We start from the raw sequence: 21,880 nt of genomic DNA, 5'->3' as shown, positions 1-21,880 counted from the left end.
TTTTAGGTGGGCAGGACCACGTCCGGTGGTGTGTTTTAGGGTGTCTGTGAACTTATTATGATTTTAGGCAGCCTCTCTGCTAATGGGTGGGGTTGTGTTCCTGTCTTTCTAGTTGTTTGGCATGGGGTGTCCAGCACTGGAGGTTGCTGGTCGTTGAGTGGAGCTGGGTCTTAGCATTGAGATGGAGATCTCTGGGAGAGCTGTTGCCGATTGATATTACGTGGGGCCTGGAGGTCTCTGGTAATCCAGTGTCCTGAACTAGGCTCTCCCACCTCAGAGGCTCCGGCCTAACACCCGGCTGGAGCACCAAGACCCTGTCAGCCGCACAGCTCTTTTTCTAGTTTCTGTCCTTTTTCCACACATATAGGTTTTTTCCTTCATATCATTCAGTCTTGCTAAAGTTGTGGGGTCATCTCAGAGATCAATCTGAGTCCCTGTTAATGTTGGAGGGTCTCCTGCAGAGGCAGGGGGTGGCTGTGGCTTATTGTGGGGACAAGGACACTGGCAGCAGTAGTTCTGGGAAGTACTCCTTGGTGTGAGCTCTACCAGAGTCCCTCACAACCAACTTTTTTTAAAATAAATTTATTTATTTTATTTTATTTATTTTTGGCTCGTTGGGTCTTCGTTGCTCTGTGTAGGCTTTCTCTAGTTGCGGCGAGTGGGGGCTACTCTTCGTTGCAGTGCGCAGGCTTCTCATTGCAGCGGCTTCTCTTGTTGCACAGCACGGGCTCTAGGCACATGGGCTTCAGTAGTTGTGGCACGCGGGCTCCGTAGTTGTGGCTCGCAGGATCTCGAGTGCAGGCTCAGTAGTTGTGGTGCACGGGCTTAGCTGCTCTGTGGTATGTGGGATCTTCCCGGACCAGGGCTCGAACCCGTGTCCCCTGCACTGGCGGGCAGATTCTTAACCACTGCGCCACCAGGGAAGTTCCCCAATTTTTAAAGAGACAAAAATTCAATTCTTTAAGTTCATCCAAAACAAGATATAAGTAAAACTAAAGTTAGCTGAGATAAGAGGGGAAAAAATGGCACCCACAATCCAAAACATAAATAGTCCTCCAATCATTTCTATTTCACTTCAGGATGGTATTGCTTCTCATGGATACTCCTAACAGTGAGGATTTATTGAATATGTGCCACACGATAATCCACATGAGATTATGGGGCACTAGCTCTTCCTGCAAAGATCAACATCAACCAATAAGTAACTCTAAATCCAGGACTCTGGGATAGAAGGAAGTTAGTTACCTGACAAACCACTTACCTCAACACTCTTACTTGCCATTTGTTATGTCATGCAAAGGAGAAGGCCTAGACAAGTGAACCACAGGGCATGCCAAGACTGTGCTCCTTCAACTGGCTCTTTGGCAGAGCCCACCCCTCTGTCTCCTTCCCCTCAGAGGAATGGTGAAATCTGCTGAAAGCAGGCTGCTGAGTCAGCCTCTGGATCGCCGGGTGTGGTTAATCCCTGAAATGCAGGTGTGGGTGTGGGAGGGTGTGTGACAGAATATTAATCTTTTTTATTTTTCTGTATCTTTTAATTTAATAGAAAACAGAAAGCCTTACGGTAACCCCAGGGTTTAAATTTTTCTAGCATTATTATGTACTACCTGAATATTTGTTTCTTTTTATAACAACTTTATTGAGATATAATTCCCATACTATACAATTCACCTGTTTAAATTTATACCTGGATAGCTGAGCACAGTGTCAAAGTATAAAGCATTTAAAAATAACTATTTTAAATAAACTATTTATTTAAAATATTTAAATTATTTATTATTTATTTTAAATAAACTATGTATTTAAAATATTTAAATTATTTATTATTTATTTAAAATAAATAAATAACATTCATCACATCGGGCTAGGCATCTAGCTTTACTTCGTACCTCATATGCATGTGGATGATGATAAAAGGATTTGGGAGACAAGGAGAATGAACTTCCATTAGCCAAGGATGAGAAAGTTTGAGTAGTGATAAGAATAATAACATATCTTGGGGAGGGGAGAATTAAGATATATTTGCGGCAGTTACTTTCAAGCTTTATTTTTCTTTTAGCAGGTTTTTAAAGAAACTGTCTGCAGATTCCCAGTAATAAAAGTGGAGGTCGACAGGAGAGAAGGCTCCCCTCTCCTCCTGCTCTGTAGACCTAGAACTCTCAGAAAACATAGCTTGGAAAACATTATATTAGGGGGTTATTAGAAGTCAGGTATCACTGTCACTAAACTTTTTAAATAGCATCACATTTTCTTTTTTTTCCTCTTTCTTCTCTTTCTTTTTTTTTTTTTTGGCCACATGGCTTGTGGGATCTTAGTTCCCCGACCAGGGATGGGACCCACGCCCCTGCACTGGAAACATGGAGTCTTAACCACTGGACCACCAGGGAAGTCCCGAGATGTCTTACTTAAGAACAACAGTGAGGGTCAGATGAATTGGGAGATTGGGATTGATATATATACACTATTGATACTATATATAAAATAGATAACTAATGAGAACCTACTGTATAGCACAGGGAACTCTACTCAATACTCTGTGGTAACCTAAATGGGAAGGAAATACAAAAGAGAAGGGATATATGTATATGCATAGCTGATTCACTTTGCTGTACAGTAGAAGCTAACACAACATTGTAAAGTAACTAGACTCAAATAAATTTTTTTTAAATAAAATAGTGCTAGGTGGAAAGAAAAAGAACAACAATGACCATTAATAGGTGGAGATTTCTGCAACTTACTCATCAGACAGCAAATGATCTAGACTAGCACCGTCCAAATAGAACTTTCTGCAGTGATGGAAATGCTCTGTATCTGCCCTGTCCAGTATAGCAGCCCTTGGCAACAAGCAGCTCTGAAGTACATGAACTGTGGCAGTGTGACCAAGGTACAGTATTTAAAGTTTTATTTAACCTAATGTAAATGTAAATAGCTATATGTAGCTAGTGGCTACCATATTGGACACTGCAAGTCTAGACCAAAAGCTCTGGTGAGTTTCACACGGTACGTTAAATTAACCACTGTAAAAGAAATCAAGACAGATGAGAGTGGCTCAAAGAATGAGAAGGACTTACCATCTCCATCTTCTCCATAGGCCAGAAAAGGAGGTATGGTGATGATGCGCTTTTCTCCCACACACATCCCCAGCAGCCCTTTGTCCATTCCAGGAATCAGCCAGCCAATTCCCACATATGTGTCATATGTTTTCATGCGATTGTGACTGAAAACCAATGAGAAATGGGAAAAGTTCCATACCATGAGGGCATTTCCAATTCATCCTTCAAAAGGTTTTTGTTACCCAAAATTCAGCTACCAATGAACTCATACCCATCCCTGGAGAAAAAGCATGTATACATCTTTGTTCCCAATCACAGAGTAGTTGGGAATGAATCCCTTTTCTGATTTCTCCATGGGCATAAAAAAGCGGATGAGAGAGAAAGAACTAAGGGGCATTTCAATGATACTACCATGAATGGCGGGACTTACCTCGAATCAAACAGTGTCCCATCCAAGAACGTTCCATTGTAGTGGTACCTAACAAAATCAGACACCTGGATGGTCCGAGGGCAACTGGGGGGCTTGAAGTAAGTGTGAATCTGAACCTGATCTTCCGAATTCCAAATATCCATCAGAAGTACATCAAAATGAAGCACTGAATCTGGGGGAATCACACCAGCTAGAAAATAAAGAGAGTTCACACTGAGAAGCTGCTGCCTTTTGGGCCAGACAAATAAACACCTAGGATGCTGCCAAGGTGAATGGAAGCCAAAAGGGCTCGAGAGGTCACATACAATTCCAAAATGAACCACATTCCCTCCTTTTTTCCAAATGAAAAACAAATTTTTTTGCCGCACCCTGTGGCTTGCGGGATCTCAGTCCCCTGACCAGGGATTGAACCCAGGCCATGGAATTGAAAGCCCAGGATCCTAACCACTAGGCCACCAGGGAACTCCCTCCAAATGAAATTTAAAGAAAAGAGAAAAAACACAAAAATTTCCTCTCAGCAAGGATAACATTCAGTACACCTGTGTTAATAACACTTCTTTCATATCTAGAATAAATAAACTCTTAAGATGAGATTTTAGCTGTGTGTGTGTGCTCACAGCTTCTCATTTTCCCCTACCCGAAGCTTCCGAAGACTCTAGTCTGCCTGACTGAAGAGCCTGCAAATGTTCTGGTGGTTTCGGCAGATGTGTTTACAAGCACGGAACAAACACTTACAAACTCCTTCACTTCCATAGGCCAGCTTTGAGGGGATCTTCACAAAACGCCTCTCATTTACACACATCCCGACCAGAGCTTGGTCCATTCCTGCAATCAGTTGTCCTTTTCCCACAAACACGTTGAAAGTGGAGTCTCTGTCATAGCTGAAGACCCAAAAGGTAGGGAGAGAGAAGGAAAAGTATGAATAATCCTTCCCTTAATGAAACTAACCTGTAAAAATGTACCCATGGACAGAGTGAGGTCACTGCAAAGTAAAAAGCCCACAGAGAGGGCTTCCCTGGTGGCGCAGTGGTTGAGAGTCCGCCTGCTGGTGCAGGGAACACGGGTTTGTGCCCCGGTCCGGGACGATCCCACATGCTGCGGAGCGGCTGGGCCCGTGAGCCATGGCCGCTGGGCTTGCGCATCCGGAGTCTGTGCTCCGCCACAGGAGAGGCCACAACAGTGAAAGGCCCGCGTACAGCAAAAAAAAGCCCACAGAGGAGTTACTGATGCAGGAAATATCTTCATTGGACAGTACTTGCAGGGTTGGAATTTTTTAATTACCTTGAATATTGCCAGCAAATCTAGTCAGATAAGCATCAGCATAACTCTCTCTAGAGAAAAATATATGTTGTTTGTTGTGAAATATCCACCAATTCTTCCATTAAAAAAAAAAAAGTTTACTCCATTTCCACGTGATTGGTACCTAACAGCAATATCACAGATACTCATGCGCAAATTAACACTAATTTTCTTTTTTTTTCTTTTAAGTCAATAAGTTAAACAAAGAGGCAGCGTGGTATAGCAGGAAGTGCACTTAAACTCTCTTAATCTCAGTTTCCTCCACTGCAAAATGTGAGTGATGATAATAGCCATCACAAGATCTGTACCATATAACGATGTGAAAAGTACTCTGAAAACCTAAGGGTTATGCCAATATTACCATACATAATTATTGCAGGTGATAGAAAGTCTGATGTGGTCTTGAAATCACTAATACATGTGTTTTAAAGGCTGACTGGTGATGGCCTTAAGTCGGAAAATAAATAATGGAATCATGGCTATGATCCAAGCTCTCATCCTCTTCCATGTCAAACTTAGCAACAGCAAGGGGGTGCCAATTAGGATACTATGCTAGGGGCTTTGGGGGATATAAAAAAGTCCAAGGCATGGACTCTGCCTACAAGTACCTTACATACTGGCAGAGACACCTACAGAGTTTTAGACACTGTGTTTAAGAAAATGACTACAGAGCTTGGTTTATAATAACTAAACACTGGAAATAACTTACAAGTTCAAGAGTATGGCACTGATTACATATAAGGCAAGGACATATAATAAAATGCTCTATGGCCATTTAAAAATAACAGATTTCTGCTATAGGGATGTAATGTATAGCATTACTATACATGACTATAGTTAATAATACTGTACAGTGAATATAGTTAATGGTGACTATAGTTAATAATATTGTGTTGCAGGGCTCCCCTGGTGGCACAGTGGTTAAGATTCTGCCTGTCAATGCAGGGGACACAGGTTCAAGCCCTGGTCCGGGAAGATCCCACATGCTGCGGAGCAACTAAGCCCATGCGCCACAACTACTGAGCCTGCGCTCTAGAGCCCACAAGCCACAACTACTGAGCCCAAGTGCCACAACTACTGAAGCCCGTGTGCCTAGAGCCCGTGCTCTGCAACAAGAGAAGCCACCGCAATGAGCAGCCTGCACACCGCAAGGAAGAGTAGTCCCCGCTCGCCGCAACTAGAGAAAGCTTGCGCACAGCAACGAAGACCCAACACAGCCAAAGATAAAAATAAATAAATTAGGGCTTCCCTGGTGGCGCAGTGGTTGAGAGTCCGCCTGCCGATGCAGGGGACACGGGTTCGTGCCCCAGTCCGGGAAGATCCAACATGCCACGGAGCAGCTAGGCCCGTGAGCCATGGCCGCTGAGCCTGCGCATCCGGAGCCTGTGCTCCACAATGGGAGAGGCCACAACAGTAAGAGGCCTGTGTACCGCAAAATAATTAAGTAATTAATTTTTTAAAATAATAATAATGTGTTGCATATTCAAAGTTGCCAAGAAAGTAAATCTTAAAAGTTATCATTGGGATCTCCCTGGTGGCACAGTGGTTAAGAATCCACCTGCCTAAATTGATACAGCCACTATGGAGAACAGTATGGAGGTTCCTTAAAAAACTAAAAATAGGGGCTTCCCTGGTGGCGCAGTGGTTGAGAGTCTGCCTGCTGATGCAGGGGACGCCGGTTCGTGCCCCGGTCCGGGAAGATCCCACATGCCGCGGAGCGGCTGGGCCCGTGGGTCATGGCCGCTGAGCCTGCGCGTCCGGAGCCTGTGCTCCGCAACGGGAGAGGCCACAATAGTGAGGGGCCCGCGTACCACACACACACAAAAAAAACTAAAAATAGAACTACCGTATGACCCAGCAATCCCACTACTGGGCATATACCCTGAGAAAACCATAATTCAAAGAGTCATGTACCACAATGTTCATTGAAGCTCTGTTTACAATAGCCAGGACATGGAAGCAACCTAAGTGTCCATCGACAGATGAATGGATAAAAAAGATGTGGCACATATATACAATGGAATATTACTCAGCCATAAGAAGAAATGAAATTGAGTTATTTGTAGTGAGGTGGATGGACCTAGATCTGTCATACAGAGCGAAGTAAGTCAGAAAGAGAAAAACAAATACCGTATGCTAACACACATATATGGAATACAATAATAATAAAATAAGGTTCTGAAGAACCTAGGGGCAGGACAGGAATAAAGATGCAGACATAGAGAATGGAGTTGAGGACACGGGGAGGGGGAAGGGTAAGCTGGGACGAAGTGAGAGAGTGGCATGGACATATATACACTACCAAATGTAAAATAGATAGCTAGTGGGAAGCAGCCACATAGCACAGGGAGATCAACTTGGTGCTTTGTGACCAGCTAGAGGGGTCGGATATGGAGGGTGGGAGGGAGGGAGACGCAAGACAGAAGAGATATGGGGATATATGTATATGTATAGCTGATTCACTTTGTTATAAAGCAGAAACTAACACACCATTGTAAAGCAATTATACTCCAATAAAGATGTTAAAAAAGAATCCACCTGCCAATGCAGGGGATACGGGTTCGAGACCTGGCTAGGGAAGATCCCACATGCTGCAGAGCAACTAAGCCCATGCGCCACAACCACTGAGCCTGCGCTTTAGAGCCCGTGAGCCACAACTACTGAAGCCCACGTGCCTAGAGCCTGTCCTCCACAGCAAGAGAAGCCACCACAATGAGAAGCCCATGAACCACAAGGAAGAGTAGCCCCCACTCGCCACAACTAGAGAAAGCCCGCACGCAGCAGTGAAGACCCAACAAAGCCAAAAAAAAAAAAAGTTACCACCACAAGAAAAAAATTTTTGTAACTATGCATGGTGATGGATGTTAACTACGCTTATTGTGGTGATCATTTTGCAATATATACAAATATCAAATCATTATGTTGTACACCTAAAACTAATATAATACTATATGTCAATTATACCTCAATAAAAAAAATTTTAACATTTCTATTCATTGGCACTAGAAGGACATACACATGAAGAGAAAACTGTAGGTTACAGTGCCACATATAAAATAATCTCATTTTGAATTTATATATATAGATGCATGTGAAAAATCCACAAGGTGACACGTGAAAATATTACCAATAGTAATCTATGGGTAGGAGATTTCAGGTGACGATTTGTCTTCTCTTTAATTCTCTCTTAATTTCAAAATGATCATGGAATACATGTTCATAGGCTTCACTTCATGGATTCGACCAACTGGAAATTGAAAATATTTTTTCAAATTTCAGATAGTTCCAAAAAGCAAAAACCTGAATTTGCTGAACACCGGCAACTATTTACATAGCATTTACATTGTATTCGGTATCAGAAGTAATCTAGTGATGATTTAAAGTATACAGGCGGATGTGCCTTGGTTATATGCAAATACTACACCGTTTTATATAAGGGACTTGAGTATCTAAAGACTTTGGTATCCAAAGGGGTCCTGGAACCAATCCCCCATGGATACCAAGAGACGACTGTACTTATGTAATAAAATGTTAAGGGCTGTTGGAATCTACCTGCCCTTCACTTGGTAAATTACTTCTACATTTTCCTCATTTTCCTTAATGAACAGCTTGGGAGAGCAGCACAGTCCACCTCACCATCTGTCAGGTCATCTTCCTCAGACCTGCCCTCTCCTTCCCTTTCTCCTCCTAGTTTTAGAATCCATTTCACAGCCTTCCTTTCTCCAAGGTCAGTGAACAGAAAGCAAATGTCCAAGTTCTGGCTGACAAGCCAGAGAACAAAAGCACATAATCAGCTTTGTGCCGAAGTCGGCTCTACGACTCCACCCTCTGTCTCCGGGGGACCTAAACCCACCCTGGGGAATGCCAGCTCTTCAGTTTCACTTGGCTGGGGCTTTGCCACACCCTGAACCATCATCAAACTGGAGGATTTATGGACCAGAATTCAGGCTTCGAAGACTTCCCAGGCACGGAACTTTCTATTTTTCATCCACAGAACCCAAATTTAATGAGAGTTTTTAATAATAACTACTATTTAGAGAGCGTTTATTATGTGTCAGGCACAGGGGTAACCTAAGCTTTTCTATACGCTATCTCATTTAATCCTCATACAACACCTGAAGGTAAGTGCTGATACTCAGGCTCCTGGGAGGTGAAAAAATTTCCCAAGCTCACAAAGTTAGCCAAATGGGAAGAAAAGCTAGAACCCAGGACTATCTGACTCTTATCCTCCATGCACAGGGCCTCCCTAGATGATGTATAAAAACTGGTATGGCCTCGCAGCATTAATTTATGCATTTGATGACTGCCTAAGCAACATGCTAGAAACAAAAAACACCTTTCCGAAAGAAAATGTATAATTTACATACATGAGAAACTAACAAGCAAGGCCAGTTTTGTCTACAGCTGAAAACTCTGACCATCTGGAAAAATAAATTTGTTCTCAGCAAGTCTGTGCTGGTCAGTACTACTGGAACAAATTCATACGCAGGGTCCAGCCAGGAGCTGGTCATGAAAATTATTTCTGCAAGTGCTGGAATTAGCCCTTATTCAGCCTGTCCCAGTATTGGGCTGATTTGCAGATGTCCCAATCGAGGTCCTGCAGGAAAGAGATGATAGGCACAAACTAGGCAGCTCCAGGACACTTTAATAAAGGGGCCGTGTGCAGGGTGCAGAGAAACAATTAAGGGACAATGCAGTACCTCTGGGGACAAGAAGGGAGTGCTGTTGTCACACCCAGACCTGAAGCATCCAGGAACAGAGAGGGAGCTCAGAGCACCTGACAGAAGCTAAGCTAGGACCTTTGGTCTAGGGACACAGCCCATGTGATGACTCTATAGGCAGGGAGCCAGAGGAATAAATATCTCCACCACACTCTCCTCCCTCCCTCTGATCTCCTGCTGAGGCCCCATGGCTGAACCTAGCCACAAGCCGGACTACAAGAGGGTCACTGATATAACCCGTACTATGCACAGGTAGTCCATACAGGTCAACCTCCCAGAGTAAAAAGCAAGTGGAACAGGGGTAGAGTGGACCTAGAAAGGCAAATGGAAATTATCCAGCACATCCAACACCCCCTTTCCTCTCCACCAGCTTCTTTTTTCTCCCCTGCTCATTCACTGCTGTAGACCCTTTGATTGCTGCCCCTGACACTTCTACCTTCCTCTGCCCCAAGGGGGGTATGGGAGGTGGCTGCAGCACCCTCCAGCGATGCTCTTCCAGCCGATCAGCTCAAGGACCACTACGACAGGAGACATCACGTAACACCCATCATATTCAACTCACTCAAATTCAACTCACTCATCTGCTACAAACAAGCATACACTGTCTTGCGCTTATTCCTCAGGATAGGTAACTACCCCTGTGGCTGCATTCTTAAAGCATAAATACTGTGGCTCTACTTCTAAATGCAGGTTTCAACCTGCAGTGAGGATGAACTTTAAAAAGAACATACGGCAAACTGAACACACTCACTTCTCTAGAGCCCCCAAAGCCCATTCCTAGCCAAGCTCCTAAGCTCTTTTTTAAAAAAGGACTGAGAAAACCAGAGCAGAGACCCTTGCTGTCAAGAGATGGCAACATTTTGGAAGATGGAAAGGGAACGGAGGGGCAGAAACTGACCTAGAAGGGAAGAAACAGAATCTAGGTGTATGCAAAAGGGGATCTGGTCAAGGGTGGACGCCATGTGCCTCCTAGAGCCTGCGGAGGCCGCAGGGCAGAAGGAAACCTGGAGCATCAAAGTCCGAATTCAGAACAGCTACACCTCATCCCGGAGCCCCTTCCCCACTCTTAGCAGCTTGGTAACTATAATTCTAAGCTTTATGGAATTATTTAACTGCTTTTAAAACTCTGTGCATCTGTATTGTTTTAAAAATTAAATTAATTTTAAAACATTTTGCCAAAAATTGACATGCATGTATACTACTTGTTGCTGAGATTCTTCTGATCTCAGAGCCAGAAATGAAGTTAAAATGGCCATTACAACGGGGAGAGAGAATGGCCCTATGGTTAGCAGAGCTGAAGTCCTGATCAACTATGAAAGGAAAAGACAGCTTGCTCTAAATGCCAATTTTAGGTTCAGTTTAGACAAATAATAACCGAATACATTACTCCCCCTTGCACCTTTATTGAGGTATAATGGACAAATAAAAAGTGCGTATATTTAAGGTGTATAACTTGATGTTTTGATACATCGTGAAATAACTGTCACAATGAAGCTAATTAACATATCCATCACCTCACATAGTTACCATTTTCTTTTTCTTTTTGTAGTAAGGACACTTAAGAATTACATTCTTAGCAAATGTCAAGTATACAATACAGTATTATTAACTATATTCACATTGCTGTACATTAGACTGAATAAATTTCTTTTGAACATTAAAGAGACTGCCATATTTTGAGAATTCATAACAGGAGGGAAGCAATTTAATAAAGAGCCAGTCGATTGGGCATGGGAACTGCCTTCTGGTGTTTCAAAGTTGGTCAGATGGCTGGCTTACACGGGACGTGCTTGACTTGAGGACTGTGGTCCTTGCCAAAGCCCTTGGTGAATGAGACTAGAACATTCATGAAATGCACAAAAGTAGAAACTCACCTCCTAGTTGGATGCCTAGCCCTGGGATGACACAGGTGAGATTCAACACACTCCCCAGGCTGAATTCCACTGCTGAGCTTGGGCCCAACTCAAGGGAGGGAGGCCACGTCTGATGTTTCTGCCTCCCACCTCCCTCCCCACACCTCTTGCTCCCAAAGGTGACTCTGGGCTTCCCAGACCCTTTGCCCAAGAGTATCTTCCTCAAACAACCACCTCTACCAGCAGCTAATGAGCCCTGGCAGGGGGGAAAGGCAAGCCATTAATGATCTGGCAGACTGCCTCTCTGCTACCCAGATGGAAAAATGAGAGGAAGAGAGAGAAGGTGAGGGAGAAAAGAGGAGCGAGTAGGAGTGCAGAGGAAGGAAAGGAGAGAACGCATCTATTCACACCTCCACGGAGAGTCAGACCCTGACATGCAAGCGGCTGGCTTGGATGGTCTTTGATGCATTAAAGTATCATTAAAAGACAAGTTTTGCAAAGGAAAGTAAAATCATTACATTGCTATTGTGGATTTTTGCTTTTAAGCAACTGCACAAGTTAAAATGTCAGCTCTCTATAAATAATTCTTATTTTACACAAATTCTCAGCCCAGCAAAATATAGCCAACTTAAATAATCAATATGAATGTATAGTTACTTGCAATGACCCACAAATGAAAATTAAAAGCAATGCCATTAAGGCAGCGGTTAAGAATCCGCCTGCCAATGCAGGGGACATGGGTTCGATCCCTGATCTGGGAAGATCTCCCATGCCGCAGAGCAACTAAGCCTGTGCACCACAACTACTGAAGCCCGCTCTCTAGAGCCCACGTGCCACAAGTACTGAAGCCCATGCGCCTAGAGCCCATGCTCCACAACAAGAGAAGCCACCGCAAATGAGAAGCCCGCGCGCCACAACCAAAAGTAGCCCCCGCTCGCCGCAACTAGAGAAAGCCTGCGCGCAGCAATGAAAATCAAACGCAGCCAAAAATAAATAAATAAAAATCAATCAGTAAATAAATATTTTTTTAAAAAAGCAGTGCCATTAAGTCTTCAAAGGGGGCATCATGTTGGCCTGCCAATAAAAGAAGAACTTTTCCTAAAGTTAGCAGAACTGCACTGGGAAGCTTCTCTTTCTTTACATGGCTTTTCCGTAGAAAGTCTTACCATGCAGATCAACAATTTAAATGCTTCCCACCTAAGTGAGCAAGTCCTGACCTGAGTCTCTCTGCCGCCACTTAACCCTTCCAGTCCACCCTGACACTGTCCGAGGTACTGCCCAGCCCACCGGCTCTCTGAGATCCAGTCCTGCAGAAGGGATGAGCCATAATGCCCTTTCACTTAACACATGATTTAACACCCACGTGGTGGGGGGGGGGGGGCCGGGAACCTGACGCAAATGGGACCAATCAAATGGGAGAGATCCTGGGAATGTGGAATTGAGACAGATTCCAGTGAGTCAGCGTTACTGGACCCAAGAGGTCACGTATGTGGCATGGAAAGCCTGCTGGAGCTCTCTTTCAGAGAAGGGGAAAATGCGGCCCCTCTGCAATCCCTCAGAGAGATCCAGAAAGTCACTTCCATTCACGATTCTGGATCCTCAGGAGGAATTGGAGATTCTTCCAATAAATTCCCTTCCTTTCTTCTTAAGCCAGCTGTAATGGGTTTCTGGGCCCTCCCCATCCCCTGGCTTGAGGGTAGGGATTTTTTTGAATACACTGTTTTTTTTAGAGCAGTTTTGAGTTCACAAAAAAATTGAACAGAAGATACAGAGATTTCCCATACACCCCTTAATGCCACCCACACACACAGCCTCCTCCATTATCAGCAGAGTGCATCACCAGAGGGGTACATTTGTTAGAATCAATGAATCTACACTGACACGTCATTATCACCAAAAGTCCATAGTTTACATCAGGGTTCACTCTTTTGTTTTTTTTAAGTTTATTTTTAAAGTTTTTTTTTTTAAGTTTATTTATTTTGGGCACACGGCATGTGGGACCTTAGTTCCCCAACTGGGAATCAAACCCGCGCCCCCTGCATTGGAAGCGTGGAGTCTTAACCACTGGACCGCAGGGAAGTCCCCCATCAGGGTTCACTCTTGGTGATGTACATTCTATGGGTTTGGACAAAGGTAAAATAACATGTACCCACCATCAGAGTATCATACAAAATAGTTTTACCTGAGGGCAGGGATTTTTGTCTGTTTTATCTCTGCTACATCCCAACAACTAAAATAGTAGGTTTTCAATAAATACTTGTTGAATGAATGAATGAATATGTAAAATGAAGTTGACCTCTGTTACGAGTCTATGATTCTTTTAGAGCAATGGTTCTCAAAATGTGGTCCTAGACCACAGCATCAGCATCACCTGAGAACTTGTTAGATATACAAATTCTCAGGCCCCATCCCAGGCCTACCTAATCAGGAGCTGTGTATAATAAGCTTCAGGTGATTCTGATGCATGTACAGTTCGAACACCACTGGGTCTGAGCATTTACAACTCTATATACCCAACAGGGCATGTAGTGGTCACGCAGTAATATTTATTGAATGTATAGACCTTAAAGGCCTGCAGACAGGCCTGAGACTGTGAATGAACTGACCAAGATGCTGGTTTTGCCTGCTAAAGATAACAGGAACATGTTAAACTTCAGTCCCTTACTACTAGGAATGCTATGGAACTCCTCAAAAGCTGAATCAAGAGTGGTGGACAAGGAGTTTCCAAGGACTAGAGAGTGAGAGCAGGAGCCCCCCCACAGAAACCAGAAACCACAGAAACCAGGCGGGAAGCTGCTGTCTTCTCCTTAGATCTGTAGCAGCAGCCACAGAGCATATTAACGAGCCCACGGAGGCTCCGAAATAAAATGAAACCACGTCCAAGCCAGTGACCAAGGGCCGAAGGGCTGGGCCTCCTGGCAACTGCAAATGCCCATAAGCTGAAAAGATACCAACTGCCCCCAAGCGCCAGGCACAGACGCAGGAAGAATGATCTGTGGAAAGAAAGGCCCTTTGTGGTTTATGACCATGGTCAGAGCGACAGCTATCATTTTCTTCTGGGCAAAACCTCCGGATCAACAGCCAAAGCCCAGAGCATGCGGATTTCTCCTTCCCCAAGCTCTTTGTGCAGGAATAGCAAAGTAACACCCTAATACTTCATACATTCCCAAAGGAATAGAGGCCCTAGAAGGAAACTCATTTTAATGAATCACCTACTGTGTACCCTGCTCCCACCATTCCACCGTCCACACTGCAGCCAAAGGGACCTTTGTAAAATGCAAATCTGATCCCTCACGCCCCTGATTAACTCTTCAATGGCTTCCCATTGTCCCTTGAAAAGACCAAACTCCATAGCCAGGCAGAGGAGAGCTCTCAAAAGCTGGCCCTGGGCTTCTCTGGTGGCGCAGTGGTTGGGAGTCCGCCTGCCGATGCAGGGGAGGCGGGTACGTGCCCCGGTCCGGGAAGATCCCACTTGCCGCGGAGCGGCTGGGCCCGTGAGCCATGGCCGCGGAGCCTGCGCGTCCCGGGCCTGTGCTCCCGAGAGGCCGCAACAGTGAGAGGCCCGCGTACCGCAAAAAAATAAAAAATTTTAAAAAATTTTAAAAAAGAATAAAATAAGCTGGCCCTGTCTTTCTCTCTGGCCTCCCTTCACCTCCTCTTTTAACCCCCTCTGTCACACCTCTACTCCCACTCCAAGCTCAGGCTTTTTTTTTTTTTTTTTTTTTTTTGTGGTACGCGGGCCTCTCACTGTTGTGGCCTCTCCCGTTGCAGAGCACAGGCTCCGGACGCGCAGGCTCAGCGGCCATGGCTCACGGGCCCAGCCGCTCCGCGGCATGTGGAATCTTCCCGGACCGGGGCACAAACCCGTGTCCCCTGCATCGGCAGGCAGACTCTCAACCACTGCACCACCAGGGAAGCCCAAGCTCAAGCTATTTTGAACAGCTTTCACATGCCCTCACTTCCAGACCTCTGCATATGCTCTTCTCTCTACCAGTCACACCCTTTCTTCCGACCCCTACTCCCCAGCGCTCACCCCTCAGCTCCTCCTGGTAAATTTTAATCTTCCTCAGGCTTTATTCCTGCTATCCCAGAGCTCCATCTTGACCACCCCTCCCCCAGCCCCCAACCCCTCCACACACACACACACACACACACACACACACACACACACACACACACACCCATATAGTTAAGCCTTCTGGGTGCTTCCAAAGCTCCTTGCCGTTCTTCCATCATATACGTGGTGGACTACAGATCATAAACTTTAGACTCTGGCACTAAACTGCTTAGATTCAAAGCCCCACTCCACCACTTAGTAGTTAAGTAGTTAAACTACTTAGTCGTTTACTCCACCTTGGGTAAATTACTTGAATTCTCTGAGCCTCAGTTTCTTCGTTCGTAATGAGATACCTCCCTCACTGTACTGTGAGGTTAAAAGAATTCATTTCAGTTCCTGTATGTAAAGGCACATGGTAAGAACTATGTGTGAACTCTATGTGAGAGACAGAAGTGTGTGCTCTTATTCTTTCTGTACTTATCGCACTATATAATTTTCTGGACTATAAGCAAAAGGACAGGGAGGGGATACCATCTTCAGAGGCAGACACTGCATACACATTTGCTGAATGGATGGTAGCTCCTCTGTTTTCTTTCCACTGTCCCACACTGCCTCACAGTGGCTGCCATCCTAGAGGGTAGAAAGTATTAGACAATTTGTTCCAATGGGAATTATTAACATCAGCACAAGGAGGAAATTCTTACCTATTTTCTAATTAATGAAGCAAATTTAAAAAGATACACAAATGGCCAATAAACTCATGAAAAGATGTTCAGCATCTTTAGCCATTAGGGAAACATGAATCAAAACCGCAAGGACGTGACTTCCCTGGTGGCGCACTGGTTGGGAATCTGCCTGCCAGTGCAGGGGACGTGAGTTCAATCCCTGGTCCGAGAAGATCCCACATGCCACGGGGCAACTAAGCCCACGTGCCACAACTACTGAGTCTGCACTCTAGAGCCCGTGAGCCACAACTACTGAGCCCACATGCCACAACTACTGAAGCCCACGCACCTAGAGCCCATGCTTCGCAACAAGAGAAGCCACCGCAATGAGAAGCCTGCACACCACAACGAAGAGTAGCCCCCACTTGCCGCAACTAGAGAAAGCCTGTGCACAGCAATGAAGACCCAATGCAGCCAAAAATAAATAAATAATACTTTTTAAAAAAATGAAGTGAAAACACACATCCACAGAAAACCCTGTACATGAATGTTCATAACATCATTATTCATAATAACCAAAAAGTGTAAACAACTCAAATGTCCACCAACTAATGAATAAACAAAGTACGGTATGGAATATTATACAGCCATAAAAAGGAATGAAGTACTGATACATGCTACAACACGATGAACCTTGAAAACATTATGCTACATGAAAGAAGCCAGACATAAAGGCTGCAAACTGCATGATTCCATAAAGAGACAGAAAGTAGATTAGTGGTTACTTAGAGCTGGAGGGGAAGTGACTGACTGTTAATGGATCCAGCATTTCTTTTTTGGAACAATGAAAATGTTCTGGAATTAGAGACTTGTGATGATTGCACAACTCTGTGAATATACTAAAAAATAATGAATTGTATGCTTTAAATGGGTGAATTGTATGGAATGTGAATTATATCTCAATAAAGCTGTTCTTTTTTTTAAAAAAAAAAGAAGCAACTGAAACAATAGTGAGAATGACTATTTCTCAGCACTTGCTATGTGCCATGTGGCATATTAACCAGATTTTTTATATTGACTCCTTGTCTGGAATTTCAAAAAAGGCAAGAGAGGCTAAGAGTACTTTTTAAAAGATACCTTCAGGAATGAGCCTAGCCCAGCCTCGAACACAAAACAGATGCTCAACAAACATTTCTCTTTACTTAGTCTGGTGTTTCACTTAAGAGATTATAGGGCACAGACCTAGGATTATAACAAAGTCTTGGGAAGGAGAGCAGCCTGGAGCTGGAGGCGAAGAGGCCTTGTCAACCCTAAAGCTAAACTGAAGAGAAGTTGGGAGAGGTGTTGTGATCTTGGGGCAGAGTTTAGGGCTGAAATTGTGGACACGGTGCACGGCCCCGTGTCAAAGCTGAGTGACTTGCTCTGGATTACCTCTTGCCCAGGGAGTTTTTGGTAAGGCAGTAAAGGAAGGGCAGTAGTTAACAGGCACAATCCTGGACTTGGATTGTCTGGGTTTCAAAATGATTCCGCTTAAACAAGCTTCTTAGCCTCAATGGCCTTAAGTTCCCTCACTGGCAAAATGAGGGTAATGATAGTTCCTACATCAGAGAATTAAGAATTAAATGAGTTCGTTATATGGAAGGCACTTAGAACTACCCTGGCACACTGTAATAGCTCCATATATGTTAGCGGCTGCTATCATCACCTTCGTCAATATCATCATTATCACCTTCGAGAGGCATGTCTGACTAGACACTCAAGGGCCTTGCCCGAAGGAACAGTAACACATTTGCTCTTGGTGTCTGCTCGCGGGCTGACGACTTTACACCCATTTCGCCTGTGTTCATGCGCAGGGTGGGGAGGGAGGGCGTGATCTGTCCCGACCCAGCTGCTGCGCAAGGTCCTATCAAGATTCCCGCTGACCAGGGAAGCAAAAGGGCCGGGAAACTCGCGGCACCCCACCCCCACCCCCACCCCCAGCCCCCAGCCCTCAGCACTCCAGGCTGAAGGGATGAAGGGTCTGGGACGCTTTGGGGTGGGAAGAGGGAGAGGGAGGAGCGCGGGGCGGAGCTGGGGGAGGTCCGTCGGGAGGGAAAGGCCTGTCCGGAGACAGGGAAGCTGGGAGAGCGGGCGCTGCAGCCTCGGAGGTCGGGCCGGCACGCCGTGCGAGGTACCTGGAGTCGAACTTCTGGCCGTCTGGGAACATTCCCACGTAGTGGTAGCGCACGAAGTCGCCGCTGCGCACGGTGCGGGGACACTCGTCGGGGACGAAGCGCCGCTCGATCTGCAGCTCCGTGTCGGAGCCCAGCCCCAGGCCCGCCACGGGCGCCGCCTGCCCGGTCACCCAGAGCAGCAGCAGGAGCAGCGGCGGCGGCGGGGGCCGCCAACCCCGGGCCCTGATCGCCATCGCGGGCAGCGAGGAAAGGGGATCGCGGCGCGGAGCTGGAGAGGCGCGCTGAGCTCGGGCGGCGCGAGTCGGGCCTGGGCGTGCGGCGGCGTTTGCAAACGTGGAAAAGACTCCCAGCCCTCCCCGGGCAGCAGCAACCACCCCCTCTCTCCCGCCCCCCGCCCCCAGGCCACATCCGAGGGAGGGGAGGAGCCGCGGCCGTGCGCCAGGACCCGCCTGCTGCGCCCTGAGACGCCTGGGCCCGCAGGGTCCGGTGGGCTGGCCCGCCCGGGGAAGAGGCGGGCCTTCTTTGGCTGGCGAGTTCAAAGGGGACCCGTCCCCGAGGGAGAAACCGTGAACTCCTCGGGACTGGGCTTCGGCCCAAAGTTGGGAGGGAAAATCTGTTACTACCCAGGCAAATCCGCTGGTCTCTGCCTGTCGCTAGAGACTCTCCGGATTTAGTGCCACCAGAGGCTTCTACGTGGCCGCGGATCCAATTACCCCTTGCTGCTTTGGGGAGGGAGGAAAACTTTTTTTTTTTTTAATTAGTTTCAAGGCTGGATTCTACGTTGAAAATGACTGAAACCGTCTTCAAGATTTTTTTCCAGGACTTTTTTTTAATACTCAGAGAAAGGGGGAGACATGAATTGTGAGACTCCCCTGACAGTTGTCCAGAGGAAAGTTTTAAGTGGCTACCAGTGAGTGCTACTTAATAGCAAACATCCCACGTGGTCCCACCCGCATGACTAAGCCGGTTAAGACCCCACATTAGAGACTCAGATGCTGCGGGAAATGCATTAGAGTAGTTTAATGCATTCTTAGCTTAGAATTGGTTGTTCTCATTTATTGAAACTTTGGAATAGTGAAAGCAAATCACCAAAGGTTTCTCAACTCGTTTTGGAAGCAAACAATACCAATACCAAAACCTGGCAAAGGTAGCAAGAGAGAGAGAGAATGTGGGCGCCAACCTAATTTATAAATAGAAATGCAAAAATGTTAATAAATTGTGACTAAATTGAATCCAACAACTTATTAAAGAAAAGAACATAATTATGCGGACTATTTAGGTGACCTGCAAATTGTCTGTGTCCTCTAAGATGAAGATAAAACGTACTAATTTAAAAAAATGATAATTATTAGATTATAGATTTTATTAGATGCAGGATCTAATGAGAAACTACACATAGCACTAAAGAAATGTTCATTATTCCTAATAGAGCTTATTCTATTGAAATAGAAAACCTATTAATACAATTCATCCTAACACTGGTTATTTATAGGTGCTTGAATTTGGGGTGATCATTTTCTTCCTTCTATGTACTTTTCAGTAGTTCTTTATGGTTTTTAATAACAATGTCAGGTTTTAAACAGAAACAAACAAACAAAAAAGTCAACCTGGTTCCAGTCAGGAATCTTCCACTCCCTTACTGTGACTGTGGGCAACGCATGCCACCTTCTGGGCCTCGGTTTCTTCATCTGTAAAATGAAGTGGTTGATTTCTAAGACTTCTTCCAATTCTAAAATCCTATGATCCTGTGAGAGAGAAGACATTCTAGAATGGAAAAGAAGACAGATGTAGGAAGAAACAGGCCAGGTAGTGACCGCCACTTCCATTTTGCCTTGTAGTGCTTCCAAGTGGTTTGATTTCTTGTCATTCCTTTTATTTTATTTATTTATTTATTGGCCACGCTGAACAGCCAGGGATTGAACTCAGGCCCACGGCAGTGAAAGCACTCAGTTCTAACCACTGGACCACCAGGGAATTCCCTTGTTATTTCTTTTAAAATGTTAATTATCTGATCAAATAGTATGTGTGCTCTATAATGTCTCTCTAAATCCTAACAGACATTCTTTGAATTGGATTTCTGTAGCAATTTACCAAAGAGAAAATTTACCTCTTGGCATTACTGACATTATCATAAGAACTAATTAAAATCAAGCTGAGATTTTAAAATAAGGATTTCCATTAAACTTCTGGGGGTGACTTTGTGAGGACTTGTCAAGTCTAAAAACTGTAAATCCAGTCAAGAAGAGTCAACAGTAGACTAAAAGCTTAGAAAGGTAAAGATGGGGGGAAGAGGTGAGCAGGTGAGAGACAGGAACCAGAAATAAGGGAAAGGTACTGGAATTTTTTTAAAGGAGCAGGGAGAGAAGTGAGAGAGAAAGCAAGAAGGGAAACATAGAAGAGGAGAATCAGTGAGAGAGAGCCAGAGAGCCAAGGAACAAGAGAATGTGACATAGTCAGAGGCGAGGACATAATAGAAACATCCAAAAGGTCTGAGGCCAGGATGGAGGCGTGGAACAACATGGAGAAGGAAAGCGAAGGAGGATCTGAAACAGGATCGGTCTGAATGAACGTCAGAGAACTAGGTTCTTTCTATTCACCTCTATACAGGAAGTTAGTGGAAAAATTACAAACATAGTCCGTCAAGTAAAGCAGGGCACTAAAGAAAGAATTCCAGTTTTCATTGAGCCTGAAATAAAGAAGGACTCATGCATGAATCAGATCTTCCAAGAGCAGTAAACCCTGGAGGCTAAGCTTTGTAAGCTATTAACTTCAGCTTGGCACACACTGAGTTGGGGATAAAGAAAAGGCCAGTATTAAGAAAAACATCCCCCCCACCCCCCCACCCCCCCGCCAAATTCATCTGAGTTGACCTGAGGCAAAAGTGAAGTAGGAGAAATGTTTCCAGCAGTGTGTTCTCTCCCTCCCCAAGAGTTTCCAAGAAGTTCTCCCACCTTCAGTATTTGACAACACACCTGGAGTCACCATGTGGTTTGATGAAAAACCCTGGACTAGAAATCAGACCACCCTGGTTGTAGGGCCACTCATGCCCCTACTCTCTGAAACTCAATTTCCTTATTTGTAAGATGTCTTGCCTACCTCCATAGAGTTTCTAGGAGGATCAAGGGAAGCAATTTATGAGGGATGGAAATCTGCAAAGTACTGTGTAAATGTAAGGAATCGCATTTATCTATGAGTGAGAGAAGACCCAACTCAAAAATCACTTAACCCATAGAGATGTATACTATCTCTCAGAAGAGAAAGTCTGGATGGGAAGCAGCTGCAGGTGTGGTTAATAAAGTGTCTCTAGAACAGCCTCAAGGGCTCAGGTGTCTTCTCCTGTCCTCCTCAGGGGGTTCACTGCTCCCCCTCATGATTCCAACATGGCTCCCCCAGATCCAGCTACCACATGCAGGGAAGCGCCACCCTGAGGCACAAAAGGGATCTTTTATCTTTCCAAGTATCCTTTATTAAGAGCAAGCATTTCCAGAAAGCCTCCCTCCTACAGACCTCCCCTCATGTCTCATTGACTGAAACTATCCCATGCCCATTGCTAACTTATCAGTGGAAGAGAAATAGGATCACTACGATTGGTTTAAGACTAATCAAGATTCATCTCCAGAGAGCAAGG

The 21,880-nt window shown here is 45.0% G+C and overlaps 1 protein-coding gene across 3 annotated transcripts in view; it reads right to left on the bottom strand.

Moving 5' to 3' along the window:
- FKBP9 (FKBP prolyl isomerase 9) overlaps positions 1–18,890 on the bottom strand; it is a 50,958-nt gene extending 32,068 nt beyond the window's left edge. Inside the window, exons 1-4 of one of the 3 annotated variants that reach the window (XM_019925871.3) lie at positions 18,253–18,890; positions 4,219–4,364; positions 3,484–3,673; positions 3,072–3,217 (exon numbers count right to left, since the gene is read on the bottom strand). In XM_019925871.3, coding sequence (XP_019781430.1) covers positions 3,072–3,217; positions 3,484–3,673; positions 4,219–4,364; positions 18,253–18,485 — 715 coding nt within the window. In that variant the 5' untranslated portion in view covers positions 18,486–18,890. The remainder of the gene's footprint in view (positions 1–3,071; positions 3,218–3,483; positions 3,674–4,218; positions 4,365–18,252) is intronic. The other 2 variants (XM_073809818.1, XM_019925879.3) reach the window with 2 other exon arrangements.
- Positions 18,891–21,880: the final 2,990 nt, after the last annotated feature.

This window comes from Tursiops truncatus, chromosome 9 (assembly GCF_011762595.2).
Source record: "Tursiops truncatus isolate mTurTru1 chromosome 9, mTurTru1.mat.Y, whole genome shotgun sequence".
Taxonomy (NCBI): domain Eukaryota; kingdom Metazoa; phylum Chordata; class Mammalia; order Artiodactyla; family Delphinidae; genus Tursiops; species Tursiops truncatus.
Note: the sequence above shows the minus strand (reverse complement) of the source record. Positions and strands in the feature narration are given on the sequence as shown.